Below are 18,394 nucleotides of genomic sequence, written 5' to 3'. Positions count from 1 at the left end.
CAGCTTTCCTCCGGTACTGGGACATCCTGCAGTGAGCTTGCATCAGAAATAACCAGGCTCCCTAACGATGGTTTATTTTCCTATTTGGAATGCCTTTGTTCCCACAGCCCAAGAAACGTTAGCAAGTACCAGCCAGTAATTTATGCATGTGGGCCTTTTCAGGTTCAGAATGGAAGTAAAAGAAAGGTCTAGATCACGCACCAAGCACATTAAAATAAGCAAAATTTCATGCAGGATATGTTTCTATGTCACGTCCCATTCAGAATCTCAGTTGACAGTATGTCCTATCCCAGAGAACTTTCTGGAGAATTCTTTATTATCCATGTTAGTGAGGATTCTTCTGATTGCGGATACTTAAAGGTAGTTCGGATCGGCTTACTGAAGAGGAATTTGATTGGCTCCACGACTCGAAAATAACCCGAAGCTTATGAGTAGTTTGGGCTTTAAATGTGGCTGAACCTCAGGGTTCCCAAGGTGGCTGTTGCCCCGTGTCAGCCCGCTCTCTGGCAGGACCTCCCCACAGGAGGCTTCCAGTAGGCCCCTGGGAAATATTCTGCGGCCATAGCCCCAGCAGGAAGAATACTTCTCTCTTCCAGTAGCCCCGGCAGGGTCCTTGGGGAGAGCCTCGCTGGTCCAGTGTGGGTCCTGCTCTCCTGTTCCCGTCCCTGAACTAGCTGCCGGGGAGGGACGTGGAGCGTGCGGGGGAAACTGCAGTCAGGTGCTGTCTCACACAGGGACAGGATGGCAAAACCAGACGTCGCAACATCCACCCTCAAAATGATATTCAGCTGTGAACGGTTCACTAAAAAATGGCATAAAACATTCGTTCGACGAATGGCTAAGTATCTGCTACGAGTCAGTCACTCCAGCAGGCCCCGGGTGCCACTTCTGCATCCGACCCGCCTCCCTGGAGTCCTGCCCTCCCTTCTGCGGGCGTGTGCTTGCCGTCAGCCGTTACCACGCTGCTGATCAAACTGCCCCTTTCCTCTTACTTTTGTGTAACTCGTTAACATACTGGTTACATTGCTTTCTTAACTCAGATTTAACAAAAAACAAAAACTTGGTATTTGTATCTTAGCAAAACTGTGTTTTTACCATAACAAAGTGCCACAAACTGGATGGCTTAGGACAACAAAACTTTGGAGGCTAGAGGCTCGAAATCCAGCTGCCGGCAGGGCCACGCTCTTTCTGAAGGGGAGGACCGCCCCTGCCGGTCCCAGCTTCTGGTGGTGACAGCAGTCCTTGCCGGGTCGGGTCGTTGGCTTGTAGACATATCGCCCCGGGCGCTTGGCCCTTTCCTTGGCTGTGTGTGTGTCTGTGTCTCCTAAATGGACCCTGGTGCTGCTGTATCGGGCCCGCCCTGCTCCAGGACGCCCTCATCCCAACCTCATTACATCCGCAAAGACGCTATTTCCGAAAAAGGTCATATTCACAGGCACTGGGAGTTAGGACCTCAACCTATCTTTGGAGGGACACAGTTCAACCCACAACGTGATCATGTTTTTAGGACATGTGTTTGGGAAAAGTCCAGGTAAATGATACCTTAAGTAGAATTAGAGGCCCCTGTGAAAAACGCTTAACAAAAAACTAGATTCTTTCAAAGTGATGGGGAAATTCTGAATATGTTGTGAATTATGTTGTCTGTTAGCAAGGCACGAACTAACCCTTTCCGTGGTCTAAAACGTTACCGATTCCTTTCTCTTAAAGAAGTCTTTCCTGCCCTTACAACCAGCCCAGCGCCCAGGATGCCGCACAAGATTGGCTTCGTTGTTGTCAGCTCCTCTGGACACGAAGATGGCTTCAGTGCCCGGGAACTAATGATCCACGCACCTACCGTCAGCGGGTGGAGGTCACCGAGGTGAGGTGGGCCGGGCAGGGGTGGGGGGGCGAGGGCAGGCCGGCGGGCTCCCTTCCTGCTAAGTTTCTGCTCTATTGCAACTCAGGCCTCAGAACCACACTGCTGTTTTCGTGCCGCGGTGCCGTCTGCGTAGTGATGCAGTGGGCATTTTCCCTCTTTCTATGTTTTTAAAGAAAATTTGTTGGATCTTTTTCCCTCAAAGCATTAAGTGACATTGGCTTCAGAAATGTACAAATACGGGGAGAGGGCGGAAACTGACCGGCCATGGTTGTTTAACTGTCTCCCCTGACTGTCCACCGGGCCTCGCATCCTCACTGTGCCCTGTGCCGGCTTTTGTGTCTGCAGTTCCCTGCTTTCACAGCCGAGCTCCTGTGGGTAAGGTGTTGTTAGCCTCAAACTTTAACCAAGAACGTCTCTTTCAATTGATCGTCTCGAATATTTGTACACCTCTTAAACTGTCCGTTGCTTGAGTAACATTATACGAGTTAGTATTTTTCCGAAACTAAGCCTTTTCCTTAGAGGTCGTCAATCTTCCCCAAAGGTGAAACCATAGGAGTCCCGTCACGCAAGTGCCTGACAGGCTTCCTGCCTGTGGGGCCAGCTCCCCAGTGCGCCCCACCCCTCCCCGGTGTCCACGCCTCTCACGCTTCCCACCGTCCCGTTGTGGCCTCTTCAGTGTCCCTCAACGACAGCTTTGATGCGTGCACAAACTCTATAAGCTGCATTTGAACAACTGAGTCACGGGCCCGGTTTTTGAAGGATTTTAAAAAGCCTAGGACTTCTGATTTTGTCCGCTGTCTTATTTTTCTTTAAATAATTTTGGAGTTTTTTTTTTTTTTTTTTAAATATACTATAGGATTTTCAGAGTGTCCTTGTGCCCAGAATGATCTCACCACCGAGTATGACGTATGTGCTTAGCATTTGAAAATAGTAACTATCTTAAACGTCTAAAGCCACACTTGACCACCGTGAGCGACTGAGGAGTGTTCGAGTCACAAGCTGCTGGGTTCCTGGTTCCCGGTGTTCACTAGCTGTCTTCTGCCCCAGAGCCATCTCTCTTACAAGCTTTTCATCTTTGAAACCTCAAAACCTTAGTGCTGGCAGATTTCTGGTGACTGTGCCTCCGGGGCGAAAGTCCATCAGATCTGTGCTCACCCGCCCCGTCACCCCTGCACGTCCCTTGGAGCTAGAGCTGGACTTGGAGGCTGAGCAGATTGTCCTGCGTTCAGCCTGGTGTTCCTTTGTTCACTCTTCCCTTCCTCTTTTCTGTGTGCTGCTGGGAAGCAGGCACTCGTTATGCAGCAGTGGGGAGGGAGGGAGGCCACAGCGGATGGGGAGGAGGGCCCCGGCTGGCAAAGCAAGGGGTCAGGAGTTTTTGTCTGTCACATCTAATAACATCTATGGGTGTCTGCGTGGAAATGTCAGGTCACAGCTAGATCGTAGGCTTGGACCCGGGCAACGTTTAGTTGGGGCTCCTTGATGCAGGAGGTTTCTAAAGCCGTGGCCAGATAGGCCCCCTATGGTGAGCGTGGGGAGAGGAAGGAGCCTGGAACCCAGCCCAGGGGAGGGCGCCCTAAGGTAGGAGGAGGCCAGGAGCTGCGGACTGAACAGAGCAGGACTGGGAAGTCCACTGCACATGGCCTTGGCCAGAGTTGGCTGTGGCAGCATATGCCCTGCAGGGACTGGGGAGGGTGCGTGAAGAGCTGAGCTGGTGGCCACAGACAGCTCCTGCGTGACATTGGCAGCCAGGCCCCGGTGCGGTCACAGGAGGGGTTTCTTAGGATGGGGGGGGGGGGGTTCTTAAGAGTGCGTCTGTGTGTTGCTGGAAGTTTTGGGGGCAGGCTGGCTCTAGCACTGTTCAGGAGGCTGGGGGGGGGGGGCGGGGCACCGGCAGGGACACCACCCCATTCGGGGAGTGAGCAGCCCCATCTGAGGTTCTTGTCTTCTCAGTGGAGAGGGAGGCGCCTGGAGAGGTGGCGGAGGAGGGCCAGGGAGCACGACCAGGGGGCAGGAGTGAGCACACCCTGCAGGCCGCCGAGCCCCTTCCACCTGTCCCCTCCTTGGGTGCGTCCCCCTCCCGGGGCCCTGGATGCCCCGCCATTGTGAGCCGGGGCGTGCCAGCTCAGCGGACGCGGCGTCTACTGCCCAAACGCTGTGCTCTGTTGTTCATCGTGATCAGATCACGCAGCGTGAGGGCTGTGCTGACACTGCGGTTCTCTGACCTCCAGTGTAGGTTCTTAATGCGCTGTGTCGCGTACTAAGCAAAATTAGAAGCTCCACAGTGGCCAGTCGCAGGCTTCTGCGGACCGCCAGGCACGCGTGGCCCTCGCTCAGTGTTGATTCTTGCCCGGCACCCTTCGCTCGGGATTCGCCAAGCACGTGGTTTTCCTGAAGCATCTGGGTTCCTGGGGAAAACCCTTCGGCCCTGCTTGCCCACTAGAACAGCCTCTTAAGACAGAAGTATTGATCTCGTGGTAAACCTCAGGTTTCATTTTGGACTGTTTTCTACCGTGAAAAGTCTGACTCACGCAGGTCGGGTGTGAACTAGAGCCTCAGCCCCTCCTTGCGAAGCTGGAGGCTGGAGGGAGCAGCCGTGCCGCGTGGGGCCCTCACGTCAGCACCCGGACCGCCTTGCTACGTGGGGAGCGCCACGCACATGGCTGGAAACCGCGGCCGTGACCGTGTGGGAGAAACAATGGTTTGCTTTCAGATTTTGCCAGTTTCCGCAAGAGATCGTTCTCCAGATGGTGGAGAGGTGTCGAATAAGAAAGCTGCAGCTGCTCGCCCACCAGTACATGATCCCCAGCAAAGTGGAGTTCTACGTCAGCGAGAGCCTGCCCGAGTACTTCGTGCCCTACCAGGCAGAGCGCTTTCGAAGGCTCGGGTGAGCGTGACCTGGAGAGGTCTGGTGGGAACTGTCAACCCGACTGCCTGTCTCAGTGCAATGCAAACCAACGGATCGCCCCCTGCGGTTGGTCCTGTGTCACAGACTTGTCTTTGCTGCCGGGGCACATGGTGTCTGAGCAGCCGCCCCACGTAGAATATGCTCTGTGAGCAGGGCTGTCGTTTTCATCCATGGAGCTCGTCTCTGCCTCAGATCTAGAACTTGTTTTAAGAAGCCTGGTTAGAGCGCAACTTCGGAGCTTTTTCCCTAGGTCTTTCCACTCTAGACTTAGCTTGTATTTAACCCTGTGGAGTTCAGTGGTAGCAGCGGCCACTTCCGCTGCGCAGGACGGTCCCTGTCAACATGACTCTGGCGTGGGCTCTCTTTCAGCTATGTCTCTCTCTGTGACAACGAGAAGACGGGCTGCAGAGCCCGGGAGCTGAAGTCCGTCTACGTGGACGCGGTGGGACAGTTTCTCAAGCTGACCTTTCACGAAAACCACCTCAACAAGTACAACATATATAATCAGGTGAGACGCGGGCCCTCCCCTTGACCGCCCCCCGCCTCCTGGTGGCATTGCGTGGGCCCGCACCCCTTGGCAAAGACATTTCAAGTCTTTCTCTAAGATGGTAACTTTTGTGGAAGGGCGGTAGGCCGTTCCGAGCCACGCTGTCCCATCAGGGGCCGCTGCCGCACAGGGACGTTGCACCCTGGGGGCCTGGGCCCCCAAGCGCGAGGGGCTGCGCGGGTTAACTGGACACTGGAGTTCAGAGGCTTCTCGTGAGGAAGAGAGTCATTTTCACAGTGAAGTGATAATATTGTGGCCATGTTCAGTTTAAAATCGACGTCATTCTTTTCACAGTTTTTTACTGTGTCCATTAGAAAACTTGGGGCATCTGGGTGGCTCAGTCGGTTAAGCATCCGACTCTTGGTTTTGGCTCAGGTCATGATCTCGCAGTTTGTGTGGTCGAGCCCCAAGTGGAGTTCCACACTGACAGTGAAGAGCCTGCTTGGGATTTCCCTCTCACCTCTCTCTCTGCCCCTCCCTTGTGTGCACGCACACACTCCCTCTCTCTCTCTCTCTCGAAATAAATAAACTCAAAAAAAACAGAAAGGAAATTTAAAATTACCTGTGTGATTTGCACCGTTTCTGTTAGAGGACACTCTTCTAGGTAAACGCACTAAATTTTGCAAGATAAATCAACCCCCTGGGAGAAATTGGGGATGTGATGAAATGTTGCATGTAGTCAAGCTCCAAGCAGATAACTCTCATCTTTTCCTCCCTCCCTTCCCATCTTTCTTTCTCTTTTCTCTTTTTCAGTTTTGTTTTGTTTTGGGCATGATTAATGTAGTAGAAATCAACTGTGTCCACAGCAGACTCTTAATTAGCACAGATACTTTCAACACTCCCTGCCCCCTCCAAGAGGAATGGAAACATTCCACCAAATCAAAGTTTTATATTCAGCCAGTGAGTTAGAGGCAAGCTCTGAGACGTTACTTGGTCCATTGCAGCCATGCATGACCATAAACTAGAAGACTGATACTTTCTCCTCCCCATCTTGTGTGTGTGAACCTGCAGTTCCCCTCACTTCATTCTGGTAGTGATCCTCAAGAAAGGGAGGATATGGGAAGGGGACTCCTCCCCCTTCAGGGAATCACTGATCCAGACAGACTGAGCTACGTCAATGTAGAGTTTCAGTTCGTTGTCTAGTTTACCAAGATCATGTGGATGGGCCCCAACACTTGACTGTGAGGAAGCAGTTCAACACGAGGCTGTGTTAAACCTGTGGAGGTTTTGGGGCGCCTGGGGGGGCTCACTCGGTTATGCTTCCAACTTTAGCTCAGGTCATGATCTCACGGTCTGTGGGTTCGAGCCCCATGTCGGGCTCTGTGCTGACAGCTCAGAGCCTGGAGTCTGGTTCAGAGTCTGCGTCTCCCTTTCTCTCTGCCCTTCCCCTGCTCGCACTTTGTCTCTCTCTCTCCTTCAAAAATAAATAAACATTAAAAAAAATTTTTTTTTAATTAAAAAAAAAAACCAACCTGTGGAGGTCTTTTAGCCTCTATTGTTTTAATATACTTTAGACGTTAAAATAGCCACTCTATTTGGTATTAGAATATCAACTTATGTAATTCGTAGAAACTATTCGTGGTAATTCTATACACTAGAATTCAATACACTTGGCATTTTATAATGAATGTGCTTTGATGTGCATCATGCTCGATGACAGTATGAGTGGGCAGCTTGTCTTAAAGGGAGTAAGTCACAAATTTGATACTTAATTTCTGTTGGTCAACTCTCCCTTAGGTTGCTCTGGTTGCAGTAAATATCATTGGAGACCCTGCAGATTTTGGTGATGAAAGCAATATTGTAAGTTTGGGAAGTTTCATTCCTAGAGAAGAAAATGTATTTCTAGCAAGAGGGGATTGATCACTTTTGTCACATAAAGTGTCCTCTTGAAAATGTTTATGAAATTGTCTGTTGAATAATTAGCAGATAATTTTTAGTAGCTATCGTGTATTAAAGTTTCTCTCACTCAATAGTTTGAACTGTCCTTCCAAAAGACTAGGGTCCTTAAAGCCTGCTGACACCTTCCTATCACATCACCTCTTGGTTAAGGTTTTGTGTTCATCCTGTTCTCCTCTGAGACGCTAAGCAGAATGTTTTGCTCCCAAAGACCTCTAGGGAGAAGCTGATTGATCATTATCTGGGGCACAACACCGAGGACCCAGCTCTGGAAGGAACTTGTACTGGGTAAGAGTCCCTCCTCCCAAGGCCATCAACTCCTGTGACGCTCCTCAGAATCACCAAAGTGTGAGTCACCTCCAGAGGATTCTGGACTCGAGAGCCTCTCAGTTCAGTTCTGAGCTAGATAAGCCACTGATGCGATTGACTTAAATACTCTTAAAGATTAAGGTCACTGTTTTCTTTAGCACGTCTTCATTTATTGCCCTTCAGAGACATCTTCATTTCTCGTGTGTTCAGGTATTACTGGAAAGTTCCTAAAATGCACGCAGGTGAAGGATGTGTCCACCGTGCTTTGATATTTTATTGGCACAGGCAACTTTCTGGGTAAGAATTAAAGGAATTAGTTGACCCGAATTGTCAGTTCCTAGGGCCTTCATCTTACGTCTGCTTTAAACACTCCCCGCTCACACGCACCCCGTGACGGCTGGGCTGCAGGCCCAAGGGAGGCTCCCCTGGGAGCGAGGCTCACTGTCCACTGGTGTGTGTACTTGGGACACAAGTGCCTCCTGAGCCACAGAGAGAATCTGCCCATGTTTTATGCGAGCAGAGGAGCCCGGCTGAGGAATGAATTACTCTGTGTCAGCAGTCTGGACTGCCTTGCTTCCTGCGGAGCGTCCCCGGGCCCGCCGCCTGGCAGTTACGGCATGGGTGTAAGGATGTGAGGAGGGACACTGTCCCTACGTGTGTATAAAAATAATGAGGAAAGTGACCTCTCACCTCCACAGGCCGCTCGGCCTCCCGCAGACGCTCCCTGCGCCCCACAGGCTGACAGCAGTGCCCTCCTTACCTTTCCGGGTGAGGACTGACGCAGTGATCCCTCCACATCCGTCAGCACCACCCCCGGACAGCTCCTTGGCTCTGCCCTCAGTGAAGCCCCAGGGGTAGAACAGGGACCGCCAGACCCTCTGGCTGGTCTTAGTAGCGCCCACGGAAGTTCTTTAGGTTATTTGGACTCTGTTTACGTTAGTTCTTTATCAAGGTAGCCCGCTGGAGCGGTGGTGCGCAGCGTGCCCATCCTGACTCATCCGCAGGGCTTTGCTGAAGGCACAGAGAGGTCGGTAGAAAGCCTGTGTGCTGTGTCGTGCGGCGGCACCAGACATAAAGGTGCCCGGGTCACCGCCAGGGGGTACTCGTGGACCGTGGGGAGACCCGCGCTCCTGAAACTGCCCAGCGCCCTGGAATTGTGACCAAGGGGCCAGAGGACAGGTGCCACTCTTCTCTTTGTGTCATTTTCATAGTGAGATGGAGTCTTTGCTTTCGTCTCTAGGACTTCGGGGCAAAGCAACTTTGACTGAAGAGTATAGAATACGTTTAGGTGGAAATGGTTAATCTTGTACCAAAGCATGTTACTGCCTGGTCATCACTGACCTTTGTTTCTTTTTGAGAGGAAGGGCAAGAGTGAGCAAGGGGCAGAGAGAGAGAGAGAGGGAGAATCCCACAGAGGCTCCACACCGTGCAGAGCCCAAAGTGGGGCTCAAGTTCACCCAACACAGGGCTCAAATCCCTGAACCGTGAGACCGTGGCCTGAGCCGAAGTTGGACGCTTAGCTGACTGAGCCCCCCAGATGCCCCAGCTGTTCTCTCTCCCTTCCCATCATCGAGATTAATTGATGTTGTTCTAAGCTGCTGAAGCTGACCCCACCACCAAGTCTGGTGGAGTGCTGAATTCCAGGGGTGGGGAAGGGCTGGGGGGCTGTGAACAATGATACCAGACAACCAGACTTTTACGATGAGTAATATTTTCATCAAAATCTACCTATATATAAATATTTTTTTTTAATGTTTATTTACTTTTAAAGGAGAGAGAGACAGAGTGTGAGCTTGGCAGGGAGACAGAGTGGGGGGGGGGGGGGGGGGGGACACAGGATCCGAAGCAGGCTCCAGGCTCCGAGCTGTCAACACAGAGCCCAACGCGGGGCTTGAACCCATGAACCATGAGATCATGACCTGAGCCAAAGTCAGAAGCTTAAATGACTGAGCCACCCAGGCGCCCCCTGTATATAAAAATTTCTAAGCCAAAGCTAACAACTGGCTTACTTTGTGTAGCTCATACAGCAGATGGAGACTCTGAAACATGTCCTCAGTTAGCATTTTTGTTGAGCGGTTACACTGGCATTACTGTTTTAAATGTCAGACCCAGGAGAAGGCTGCCAGCCTGCTGTGGAATTTGAAAGAAAGAGTGGGGTGACAGTTAATCATAAATGGGGTGTTCAGATAACCAAAAAGGTCATTTATTCCTGGAAGGATTTTTCTGGTCTCCCCAGGAGTTGGGATGTCCCACAGACGGACACTTAGAGGAGAAGGCCAGGCAAAGTGCTTCTCCAGCCATAGCGCCCGTCAGAGGGTGGTGCTGGTGTCAGGCATGCTGGGCGCCTGGACTCCTGGCCCCACAAGTCAGACTCCTTAAGGGTGGTGCATAGAAATGTGTTCATTTTATTTCGGGTTTTCCCCGTCCTTCAGATGATTGACGTGCACTGTCCTGTCCCCGGTGCCCAGAACAGAGCTGGGCACGGAGTCGGCACTCAAAGTATCTGTTGAAGAGTAAATAAAATGTTAAAAAAGAAATAAAATTAAAAAAAAAAGAAATACCTGTTGAAGAATGCAGCAAAGGCTCAGACGCCTCAAGTACAGTTTAACTAATGGCCAAGAGCATAAGCTGTGGAGTCAGAAGGACCTGCTTGCACTGAGAGCTGAGTGACTGAAGCCCGTCACAGTTTTTCTGAGCCTCTGCTTTCTCAGGCAAGAAGGCTCCAGGAGCAGAAGTGGTGGGGGCGCCGTGTCTGCAACCCTGTCTTCGGCACTGGACCCTCGGGGCTCCCTCTACCACTGCCCTGTCCACTCTGAAATACCTGTTTCGTTCCTTTAGGAAATCTGACTACATTTCTCCACTAGATGACTTAGCTTTCGATATGTACCAAGATCCAGAGGTTGCCCAGATTATACGTAAATTAGACGAAAGAAAACGCGAAGCCGTCCAAAAGGAGCGTTACGACTATGCCAAGAAGCTGAAACAAGCTATTGCTGATTTGCAAAAGGTACTGCTTCTGGAGAGAGCGGCCCCCCCTCAGTTCTGTGAGAAGGCCGCCCGTGACGCCGACGCGTGGCACGACAAAGGCCCGTGGACGTTTAGCGTGGGTCCAAAGACATAAGCAAAACGAAGTTAGGGACGGTCCAGCCCCTGGGTTAAGCGTAAGTGAAGGCACAGGCCCCGCCTCTTCAGACCCTCGTCCTCCGCGGCCACGTCGCTGTCCTGAAGTGCCAGGGAACCCAAGAGGTTTATGGTCCCTGTGACTCGCACAGGGTCTTAGACGCTGGGGCAGGGACACACAGCACCCCTCGTGGGCCTGCGTGGCTGCTGCTCCGTGGCCCCAGCCCAGCCCCCCTCCCTTCCCCCGCCCCCCCCCGCTGCGAGTGATGGCCGTCACCCGAGCCTCGCGGGGCAAGCCGTGCGTATGCCCAAGGCGCGCGGGCCCACATGAGGCAGAGTGACCCTGTGTGCTTCAGGTGGGCGAGCGCCTCGGGCGGTACGAGGTGGAGAAGCGCTGCGCAGTGGAGAAGGAGGACTACGACCGCGCCAAGGAGAAGCAGCAGCAGATGGAACGGTTCCGCAGCCAAGTGTACGAGCAGCTGCGGCTGCACAGCCTCGTGGACGCCGAGCTGGTAGGTGCGCGGGCCGCTCGCCCACAGCTTGCATTTGTGAGACACACGCGGCCCTGTGGCGCTCAGGTCACAGTTCAGATAGGTGACCTCAGGGGCACCTGCGGGGACTCGGTCGGTCGAGCACCCGACCCCTGATTTCAGCCTGGGTCACGATCTCCTGGTCGTGGGATCGAGCCCCATGTCCCCCCGCTCAGGGTTCTCTCGCTCCCTCTGCCTCTCTCCCCTGCTTGTGCGTACGTGCACGTGTGCTCTTTTTCTAAAATAAAACTTTAAAAAACTTTCTTAACTAAAAGATCCAAAGAAAAGATAGGTGACTTCAGCTCCCTCGGCCTCTGTGGGAGGTGCTGCTGGACACGAGCGGTGAGACTCACGGGGGAGGAGGAAGGGAACGGGCCGGGGCCCGTATCTCCCCGCATCTCCCCAGCCCGGTTTCCTCGTTTGCCAGCCCTCCTCACGTGTGCCTCGTGGCCTCGGGAGCGTCGAGCGTGAACAGTCCCGACAGCCCCGGCTCGTTAAGACGGTCTCCTGGGAGATGCCGTGCCTCGGACCTTTAGAGCCCACACGGGCAGTGGTGTCCATCCCACATCACAGGCTAGGAAACTGAGGCCCAGAGCCGCACAACGGAGTCCGTGTGAGAGCGCGCACCCTGCCGCGGCACTGCCGGGCTCAGATCCGGCCCCATTGCTGGCGGTGTGATCTCAGGGCCAGTCCTCGGTTTCCTTACCCTATGTACGAGGCGTACCTCAAAGGAGGTTGTCCGGTGCACTTCCCTCCGTGCCCGGCGCCAGCTAACCGATGTCACGATGACACAGAGGCACCCGGTTTCGCAGCCACAGGACGGAGCGCACGGCCGTGCCGGGTTCGGGTCTCGCCAGGCGCGCTCTGCCCACGTACCTCGTCTCTGCTGGCAGGTGTGCACGCGCACTTTCGCCCTGCGGTGACCCAGGCGGTATGCTCGCGGTCACGCTGGCGCTCTGGCGTGCCGCCACTTCCGTAGCACACACAGCCGTCGAGAGACGGGTCAGCTGGGGTGACAGGACTGGGGGCCACCGTCAGTGCACACGGTCCCTCCGCCTTCCTCAGCTGTCGCGCCCTCCCCTCCCCCCCCCCCAGAATGGCGCGGCAGCAGCCCCGGGAATGAAGGGTCCCGTTTCTCCCCAGGTGCGAAGGCCTCCTGACCTGCCCCTGCAGCCCCTGGCGCACTCTGGCAGTCCTCGCCACCAGCAGCCAGTGCTCCCTCGACCGCGAGAGGACAGAGCCCCAGAAAGCCTGCGTACAGAGCCCTTCCTTCAGGAAAAGCCTCCGGCACGTCCCCTGGGCCCTCCTCAGCCTGCCACAGCGGACCAGGCCCCACCCGCCGCGGACCCTCACTTTAGGACCCACGTAGGTAACTCAGTTTCATGTTGGGTGCAGCACAATCAAGAGACACGCAGTGAGGACCCGTTGGTGCCCGGGCTCTCCCAGCGCAGGGATCAGGGCACATGCCTGCACAGCCCCCACCCGTCCCGCGTTCCAGGACAGGGACGTAAGTGCCAAAGCCTAAGCAGCCGGCAGGTAATCACCCCTCCCGGGGAGGCCCTGTGTGCACTTGGACCGGCCAGGCCTCCCACCGCAGGCGGCCCGGGACACGCTGGCCTCCGGAGCCTGTGCTTCACCTGTAAGCAGGCGCAAGCAGCAGCTAGAAGGATTGCTTCCAGGAATAAAAGACAGTGTTTGTGCAGCCTAACGTAAGCTGCCTTCAGTAGACCCTCAGGACGATTCATGTGCTTGTCACATACACATGCAAGGTACCGTGCTTCCAGAATCTTCTGTGTTGTAAGTAACAGAAAACCCGGCTAAACTGGGGGCCTGCTGGCTTCAGTAACGAGGGACTCGAGGGCCCGCGTAGGTTCGGGCTTGGTTTGATTCAGCAGCTCGGCAGTGTCCTCGACGCCCGCCGCCTTCCTGTCTCAACTCTGCTTCCTGTGGGTCCGAGGTGCCCTGGGGCTGGACCTGCCACGTGGCTTCAGGTGCACACGGCGTCCTGTCCAAAGGGACCGTGCGCACCTGAACGTATCCGTCACGCGCCGGCCCAGAAGCGTGACAGGGACCAGAGGAGGGCCTCGCCAGAGCTCCCGTCCGTGTGCCAGGCGGTGTGGCCGGTGGCCTCTGGGTGGGGAGGCAGGGCGCCAGGCAGGCACGGGGAGGGTCTGCTGCAGCCTGAGGCCCAGGAAAGCCAGCGAGGACGGCACTGGTGTGGCTGCCTCCCCAGGAGCATCTTGTCTGTAACTTCGTTGCTTTAAGTCGTATTTAATACCTCGGCACACGATACTCTAACGTCCCCTTTGTTACCGCATCAACATGTTTTACAGCAGAGTAGATTTTGGAAGATGAGAAACTCATTCTCGCACACGGTGTACCCCCCGTTTATGTCTCCGTGGGTATTAAGTGTGAGTGAAGCGTCCCAATGACACCTGCCTCGGGAAATGACTCAGCAATTTGTGCTCTCACTTAATTTTCCGGAAGTCTGCTACATACTTACTTGTCGAGTTGCGTGTCAGTCTCCACGTGGGGAGGAAGCCCCGGGAGGCGGGGAGTCCGTGTCGCCCACTGCTTGGGCCAGGGGCCCGACGAACACCTGTGGGGCTGAGCGCCCGCCCCGAGCAGCAGGAAGAGCAGAAGGCTGCCCTGAGGTCCTCGGCTGGGCCATCCGTCTTCCTAGAAGTCTGCCGGCTGACAAGCACGTTTAAAATGAGGCCTGATCATTATTTCTAAGTCATAAAGTATGGAAAAAAACAGAAGTCTTGTCAAGAAAATGCAATGACTTGTACTCTAGTCCGTTCCATGTCCTGTGAACTGTAATTACCAGCAGTAAATAGCACCTGACGCAGAATTCGGGCCACTTTGTTGTTAGGTCTGTAGTGAACTTAGAAAGGAATAGAGACCCTGTCTAATTTTTCCTATTAAATCCTACCGTCGTGTAAGTTGTCCTAATCTGATGAAACTGATATTTAGCAAAATACCGTTGTTCAGACCAGGTAAGTGCAGAGCAGTAAGCCTGCAGCGTAGACATGGTGTTGGCATTGGGGGAGCCCCGCCGGAGCTCTGTAGCCGCCCTTCTTCTCCTGTAGCTCCAGGCCGTGCCCTACGATGAGCGGCCCCTTCCTGCTACCCGGAAGCAGCCTGTGGCGGCCCTGGAACCAGAGAAGAGTGACTGGGATGGCAGCGAGGCTCCCAGAGGAGCTGCCACTGGGGAGCCGGAGCCCTTAACAGAAAAGGCATTGAGAGAGGCCAGCGCTGCCGTGGACGTGCTCGGAGAAGCCCTGGTAACAAGCGGGCCCCGCGGATGGGCACGGGTCACGGGGAGGGACGAGGGCGGGAAAGCGCCCACGGCTCTGTGTCTGAGATGTCCTTGGCTTCCTGTTGTCCTTGTTGTTCGATTGAAGCCTTCTGATAATTATTAATTATATAAAACAGCAGATGCATAAGCTAGAACTTAAGATTTTATGAATGAGTATTGAAGATAGTGTCTAGTATTGCCAGAGCCCGTGTTGAAAATCTGCCCCTCCCAGAACACCTGCTAACTCGGTGGGGGGGGGGGGGGGGGGAATGATGGCAAAACAAAACAGGACGGCAGTCTCCTCTTGAAATGAGCCCAGTGGGCCTCTCCCTGGTCCCCTGGCCCCTGGGCGCCAGCTTCACAGTATTTCTCCTGGTGGAACTTCTGATACTTTCCGTATTTTAGCAGGGCCTTCAGTGTTCTGCGTTAGAGAAATTATTCTTTAAGTGTACATGTTAATTCTGTTCTCACGAGAGATTTTTCTCCGTCCGGAACAAACAGAGGCTGGGGTCGCAGGGTCCTGGGGGGCGGCGTGACATCACTGAAACACCTGCACGGAGTAAGGCAGCCTCCGGTCTGTGGTAGGTCGCTGGGGCCTATTCCAAGACGTGGTCGTACCGGGAAGACGCGCTGCTCGCACTGTGCAAACAGCTGATGCAGATGCCCGCTGGAGCCCCCAAGGAGGAGCTGAAGAACGTTCTGCGAGCGTCCATCTTCCTCGTGAGGAGAGCCGTCAGAGACCTCGTGACCCCAGTGAGTCCCCTCCGCCCCTCAGTGGCCCCAGCTCTACGGGTGAGGTGCCCCCGGGGCTCGGGGTAGCCCGGGAGGGGGCACGGGTGTCGCTGGGAATCAAGGTTCTGTGGCACGAAGCGTGCTCAGCGAAGGGCATCGGAGTGCGTCTCCGCCCGGCCACACGCTCTACTCTCGAACGGCACCAGCTTTGCCGCGCTTTTTAAAATTTTTTTTTTTTTCAACGTTTTTTTATTTATTTTTGGGACAGAGGGAGACACAGCATGAACGGGGGAGGGGCAGAGAGAAAGGGAGACACAGAATCAGAAACAGGCTCCAGGCTCTGAGCCATCAGCCCAGAGCCCGACGCGGGGCTCGAACTCACGGACCGCGAGATCGTGACCTGGCTGAAGTCGGACGCTTAACCGACTGCGCCACCCAGGCGCCCCTTTGCCGCGCTCTTTAAAGCAGCGTTCGCTGAGGCCAGGCTCCCCACAGCCCGCAGGCACTCGGTTGACGTTTTTATGTTTCACAAGCCCGAGGAGCCCGGGGCCGTTAGTGAATCCCCCGACCCCACAGGGGCCGTGACAGTGAGCTCGCCCGGCGGCACCGCCATCCGCATTTCCCCGGCCCGGCAGGAAGGTCAGGCACTTGGCGTCCAGGGCGAAGCGGGTGCCTCCTGACACGTGAGGTGCGGGCACGTGTCTTCCCAGCTCGAGGCGCTGTGTTCAGGAAGTGGTTTTCAGCTCGCCCTCTGCGGCCCTTCCCGCAGCATGTGATGTTCAGCACGATGCTCATGTTTATCATTCACAGTAAATGTCAGAGGAGTGCCTCGGCTTTTATCACTTTCTCCTTAGGTCTTTCAGGCTTCTTTGAAATTGCTGAAAATGATAATTACACAATATATTCCCAAACACAAGCTGAGTAAGCTCGAAACGGCCCACTGTGTGGAGAGAACCGTTCCCGTTCTGCTCACCAGGACCGGAGACTCCTCTGCTCGCCTCCGAGTCATAGCTTCCAATTTTATCCAGGTACGGATGCCGCCGTGAAACTTGAAACGGCAAAGAAGCGTGTCACTGCAGCCGTTGGGCCTTGCGAGGTTCTGTCTCCCCAAAGAGCGTCACCCATTCTCCTTCGTGACGCCCTGCCCTGCGTCTCTTGTGCTCTGAAAGCTGAGTTTTGCCTTAGATGTAAACTTCGGTAAAGTATCGTTTGGCTCGTCTGGTATTTGTCTGCGTCGACACGCACTAGTAACTTCTAGTGAAACTGGACGGAAAGCTGAACCAGAATAGGAAATTGGGGCAAAGAGATAAACGTGCAATGACCTCAATCTAAGTAGTTGTGTTCTTGCCGCAAACGAGCCTCCTCCAGGCCAGGCATCGTGGGAAATCCCGAGGGAGCTCTTGCCCCGAGGTCCGTGCTTGGGCTTCAGCAAGTCTGTGAACCCCGTAAGTCCTGTACAACATTCTCAGAGGGATCCTTTTTAGTGTGAAGAACCACTAATCTCATTTTCTTCGACAAACTTGAGTTTGTTGAGTATGAAAAAGGAGGAGGGAGTTCTGCTAATAAGGTAAAAGTGACGCCAGAGTCCTACAAGACACCCCCTCTTGCTTGTGACTCGGTTTGGGGGAGATGGCAGTTTTCAAAAGGGGTGTTGAAAATGAGAGCGTGTCTTTCCTCCATGAAGCCATTTTTAAGACCTCTGGTTTCCGAGTAGTTTGGAGGTGCCGCGGTGCGGTGCCCTCGTCCAGCAGCAGGTCGCAGGGCCGGCCGTGACGCCCACGCACCTGTGATCGTGGGCAGAGTCCCTCAGGGGCCCGACGTAAAGGGAACTTCTGGAAAAGCCAGAGGCTGTTTGAGGTGGTGTGGCCTGCTGACTGTTAACGGATTTTTTTCTGTATTGCAGCCCATATGCTTTAGTGTCTTATCATTTTCTTTCTGTGTCTGGTTGCTGAGTGATAAACACGTTAATTACAGGAAGACCTGTCTGTTGCTAGTGGACTTACATGCTGTCCTGTGAGCCCCCCAAGGCCCCCGTCCGCCAGCCGTCTGTGACTGCTGTGCTCTCAGTTGACACTTCTAAATAGTAGCACAGCACTCATTTCTTTGAGAATTTTAGAGATTAGAAACCCTTTTTCTCAAAGTTGGGAAATCCTGAGAAGAGCAATCTTAAGTTTTCGATCACGTTTTGTGGAAATCTTTCATTTATCTTTGGGTGATCATGCTTTTATTTCTCATGCTTCAGGGTTTTTTGTTTTTGTTTTGAGAAGGAGCAAGTGTGAGTGGGGAGAGGGGCAGAGGGGCAGAGGGGCTGGGAGGGAATCTTAAACAGCCTCCACACTCAGCGCAGAGCCCGACACGGGGCTCAATCCCGTGACCCTGGGATCACGACCTGAGCCGAAATCGAGAGTCGGACCCTCAACCGACTGAGCCGCACAGGCTCCTTTAGCGTTTCATTTATTTTTTTTTTTTTCAACGTTTATTTATTTTTGGGACAGAGAGAGACAGAGCATGAACAGGGGAGGTGCAGAGAGAGAGGGAGACACAGAATCTGAAACAGGCTCCAGGCTCTGAGCGGTCAGCCCAGAGCCCGACGCGGGGCTCAAACTCACGGACCGCGAGATCGTGACCTGGCTGAAGTCGGACGCTTAACCGACTGCGCCACCCAGACGCCCCTAGGGTTTTATTTTTAATCAGTACACCTGGCATAGAAACACGAGCATATTTGGAGGATCATGCTAAATTATACTAAGTGGCCTCTAGCGTTTTCCAGTAAAAATTAACAAGTTCTGTTGGTTTTTATAGGAAATGGCCTTGTTTAAGGAAGTTAGGTCTCTCCAGATTATCCCACCTTACTTGGTACAGCCGTTAAAAGCCAACTCTTCGGCTCATCTGGCAATGAGTCAGATGGACCTCCTGGCCCGGCTCCTGAGAGACCTGGGCACCGGGAACACGGGTTTCACCGTCGATAACGTGATGAAGGTAAGTGCACCTGTGTGTGTGCTGCCGTGGCCTCTGCACGGGAGGTGGGCCTGGGGTGCGGTGGGTGTCCGGTCGCTGCTTGTTGAACGAACGAACGAATGCATGACCTCAGAAAGACAGTCACTGTTTCATGTCACAAACGAGTGCACCAGAAGTCTCCCTGCTGTTGGCTGTGCCCCAAGTTGGTAACTGGTCTGTACAGATCTTGGCCACGGTG

At 54.0% G+C, this 18,394-nt stretch overlaps 1 protein-coding gene across 5 annotated transcripts in view; it reads left to right on the top strand.

The window, feature by feature from the left end:
• The window catches only part of CEP104 (centrosomal protein 104), a 35,699-nt gene that overhangs the window by 2,297 nt on the left and 15,008 nt on the right, over positions 1 to 18,394 (top strand). For 4 of the 5 annotated variants that reach the window (XM_045475413.1, XM_045475410.1, XM_045475411.1 and 1 more), the window contains 12 exons: positions 1,708 to 1,858; positions 4,569 to 4,742; positions 5,133 to 5,271; positions 7,048 to 7,110; positions 7,418 to 7,494; positions 10,354 to 10,522; positions 10,992 to 11,147; positions 12,309 to 12,530; positions 14,258 to 14,452; positions 15,052 to 15,219; positions 16,053 to 16,226; positions 18,001 to 18,177. In XM_045475413.1, coding sequence (XP_045331369.1) covers positions 1,746 to 1,858; positions 4,569 to 4,742; positions 5,133 to 5,271; positions 7,048 to 7,110; positions 7,418 to 7,494; positions 10,354 to 10,522; positions 10,992 to 11,147; positions 12,309 to 12,530; positions 14,258 to 14,452; positions 15,052 to 15,219; positions 16,053 to 16,226; positions 18,001 to 18,177 — 1,827 coding nt within the window. In that variant the 5' untranslated portion in view covers positions 1,708 to 1,745. Of the gene's footprint in view, positions 1 to 734; positions 999 to 1,707; positions 1,859 to 4,568; positions 4,743 to 5,132; positions 5,272 to 7,047; positions 7,111 to 7,417; positions 7,495 to 10,353; positions 10,523 to 10,991; positions 11,148 to 12,308; positions 12,531 to 14,257; positions 14,453 to 15,051; positions 15,220 to 16,052; positions 16,227 to 18,000; positions 18,178 to 18,394 lie in introns of all 5 variants that reach the window. The other variant, XM_045475409.1, reaches the window with a different exon arrangement.

This window comes from Leopardus geoffroyi, chromosome C1 (genome assembly GCF_018350155.1).
Source record: "Leopardus geoffroyi isolate Oge1 chromosome C1, O.geoffroyi_Oge1_pat1.0, whole genome shotgun sequence".
Lineage (NCBI taxonomy): Eukaryota > Metazoa > Chordata > Mammalia > Carnivora > Felidae > Leopardus > Leopardus geoffroyi.
The sequence above is the reverse complement of the archived record's forward strand: the minus strand, read 5'-3'. Positions and strand labels throughout refer to the sequence as shown.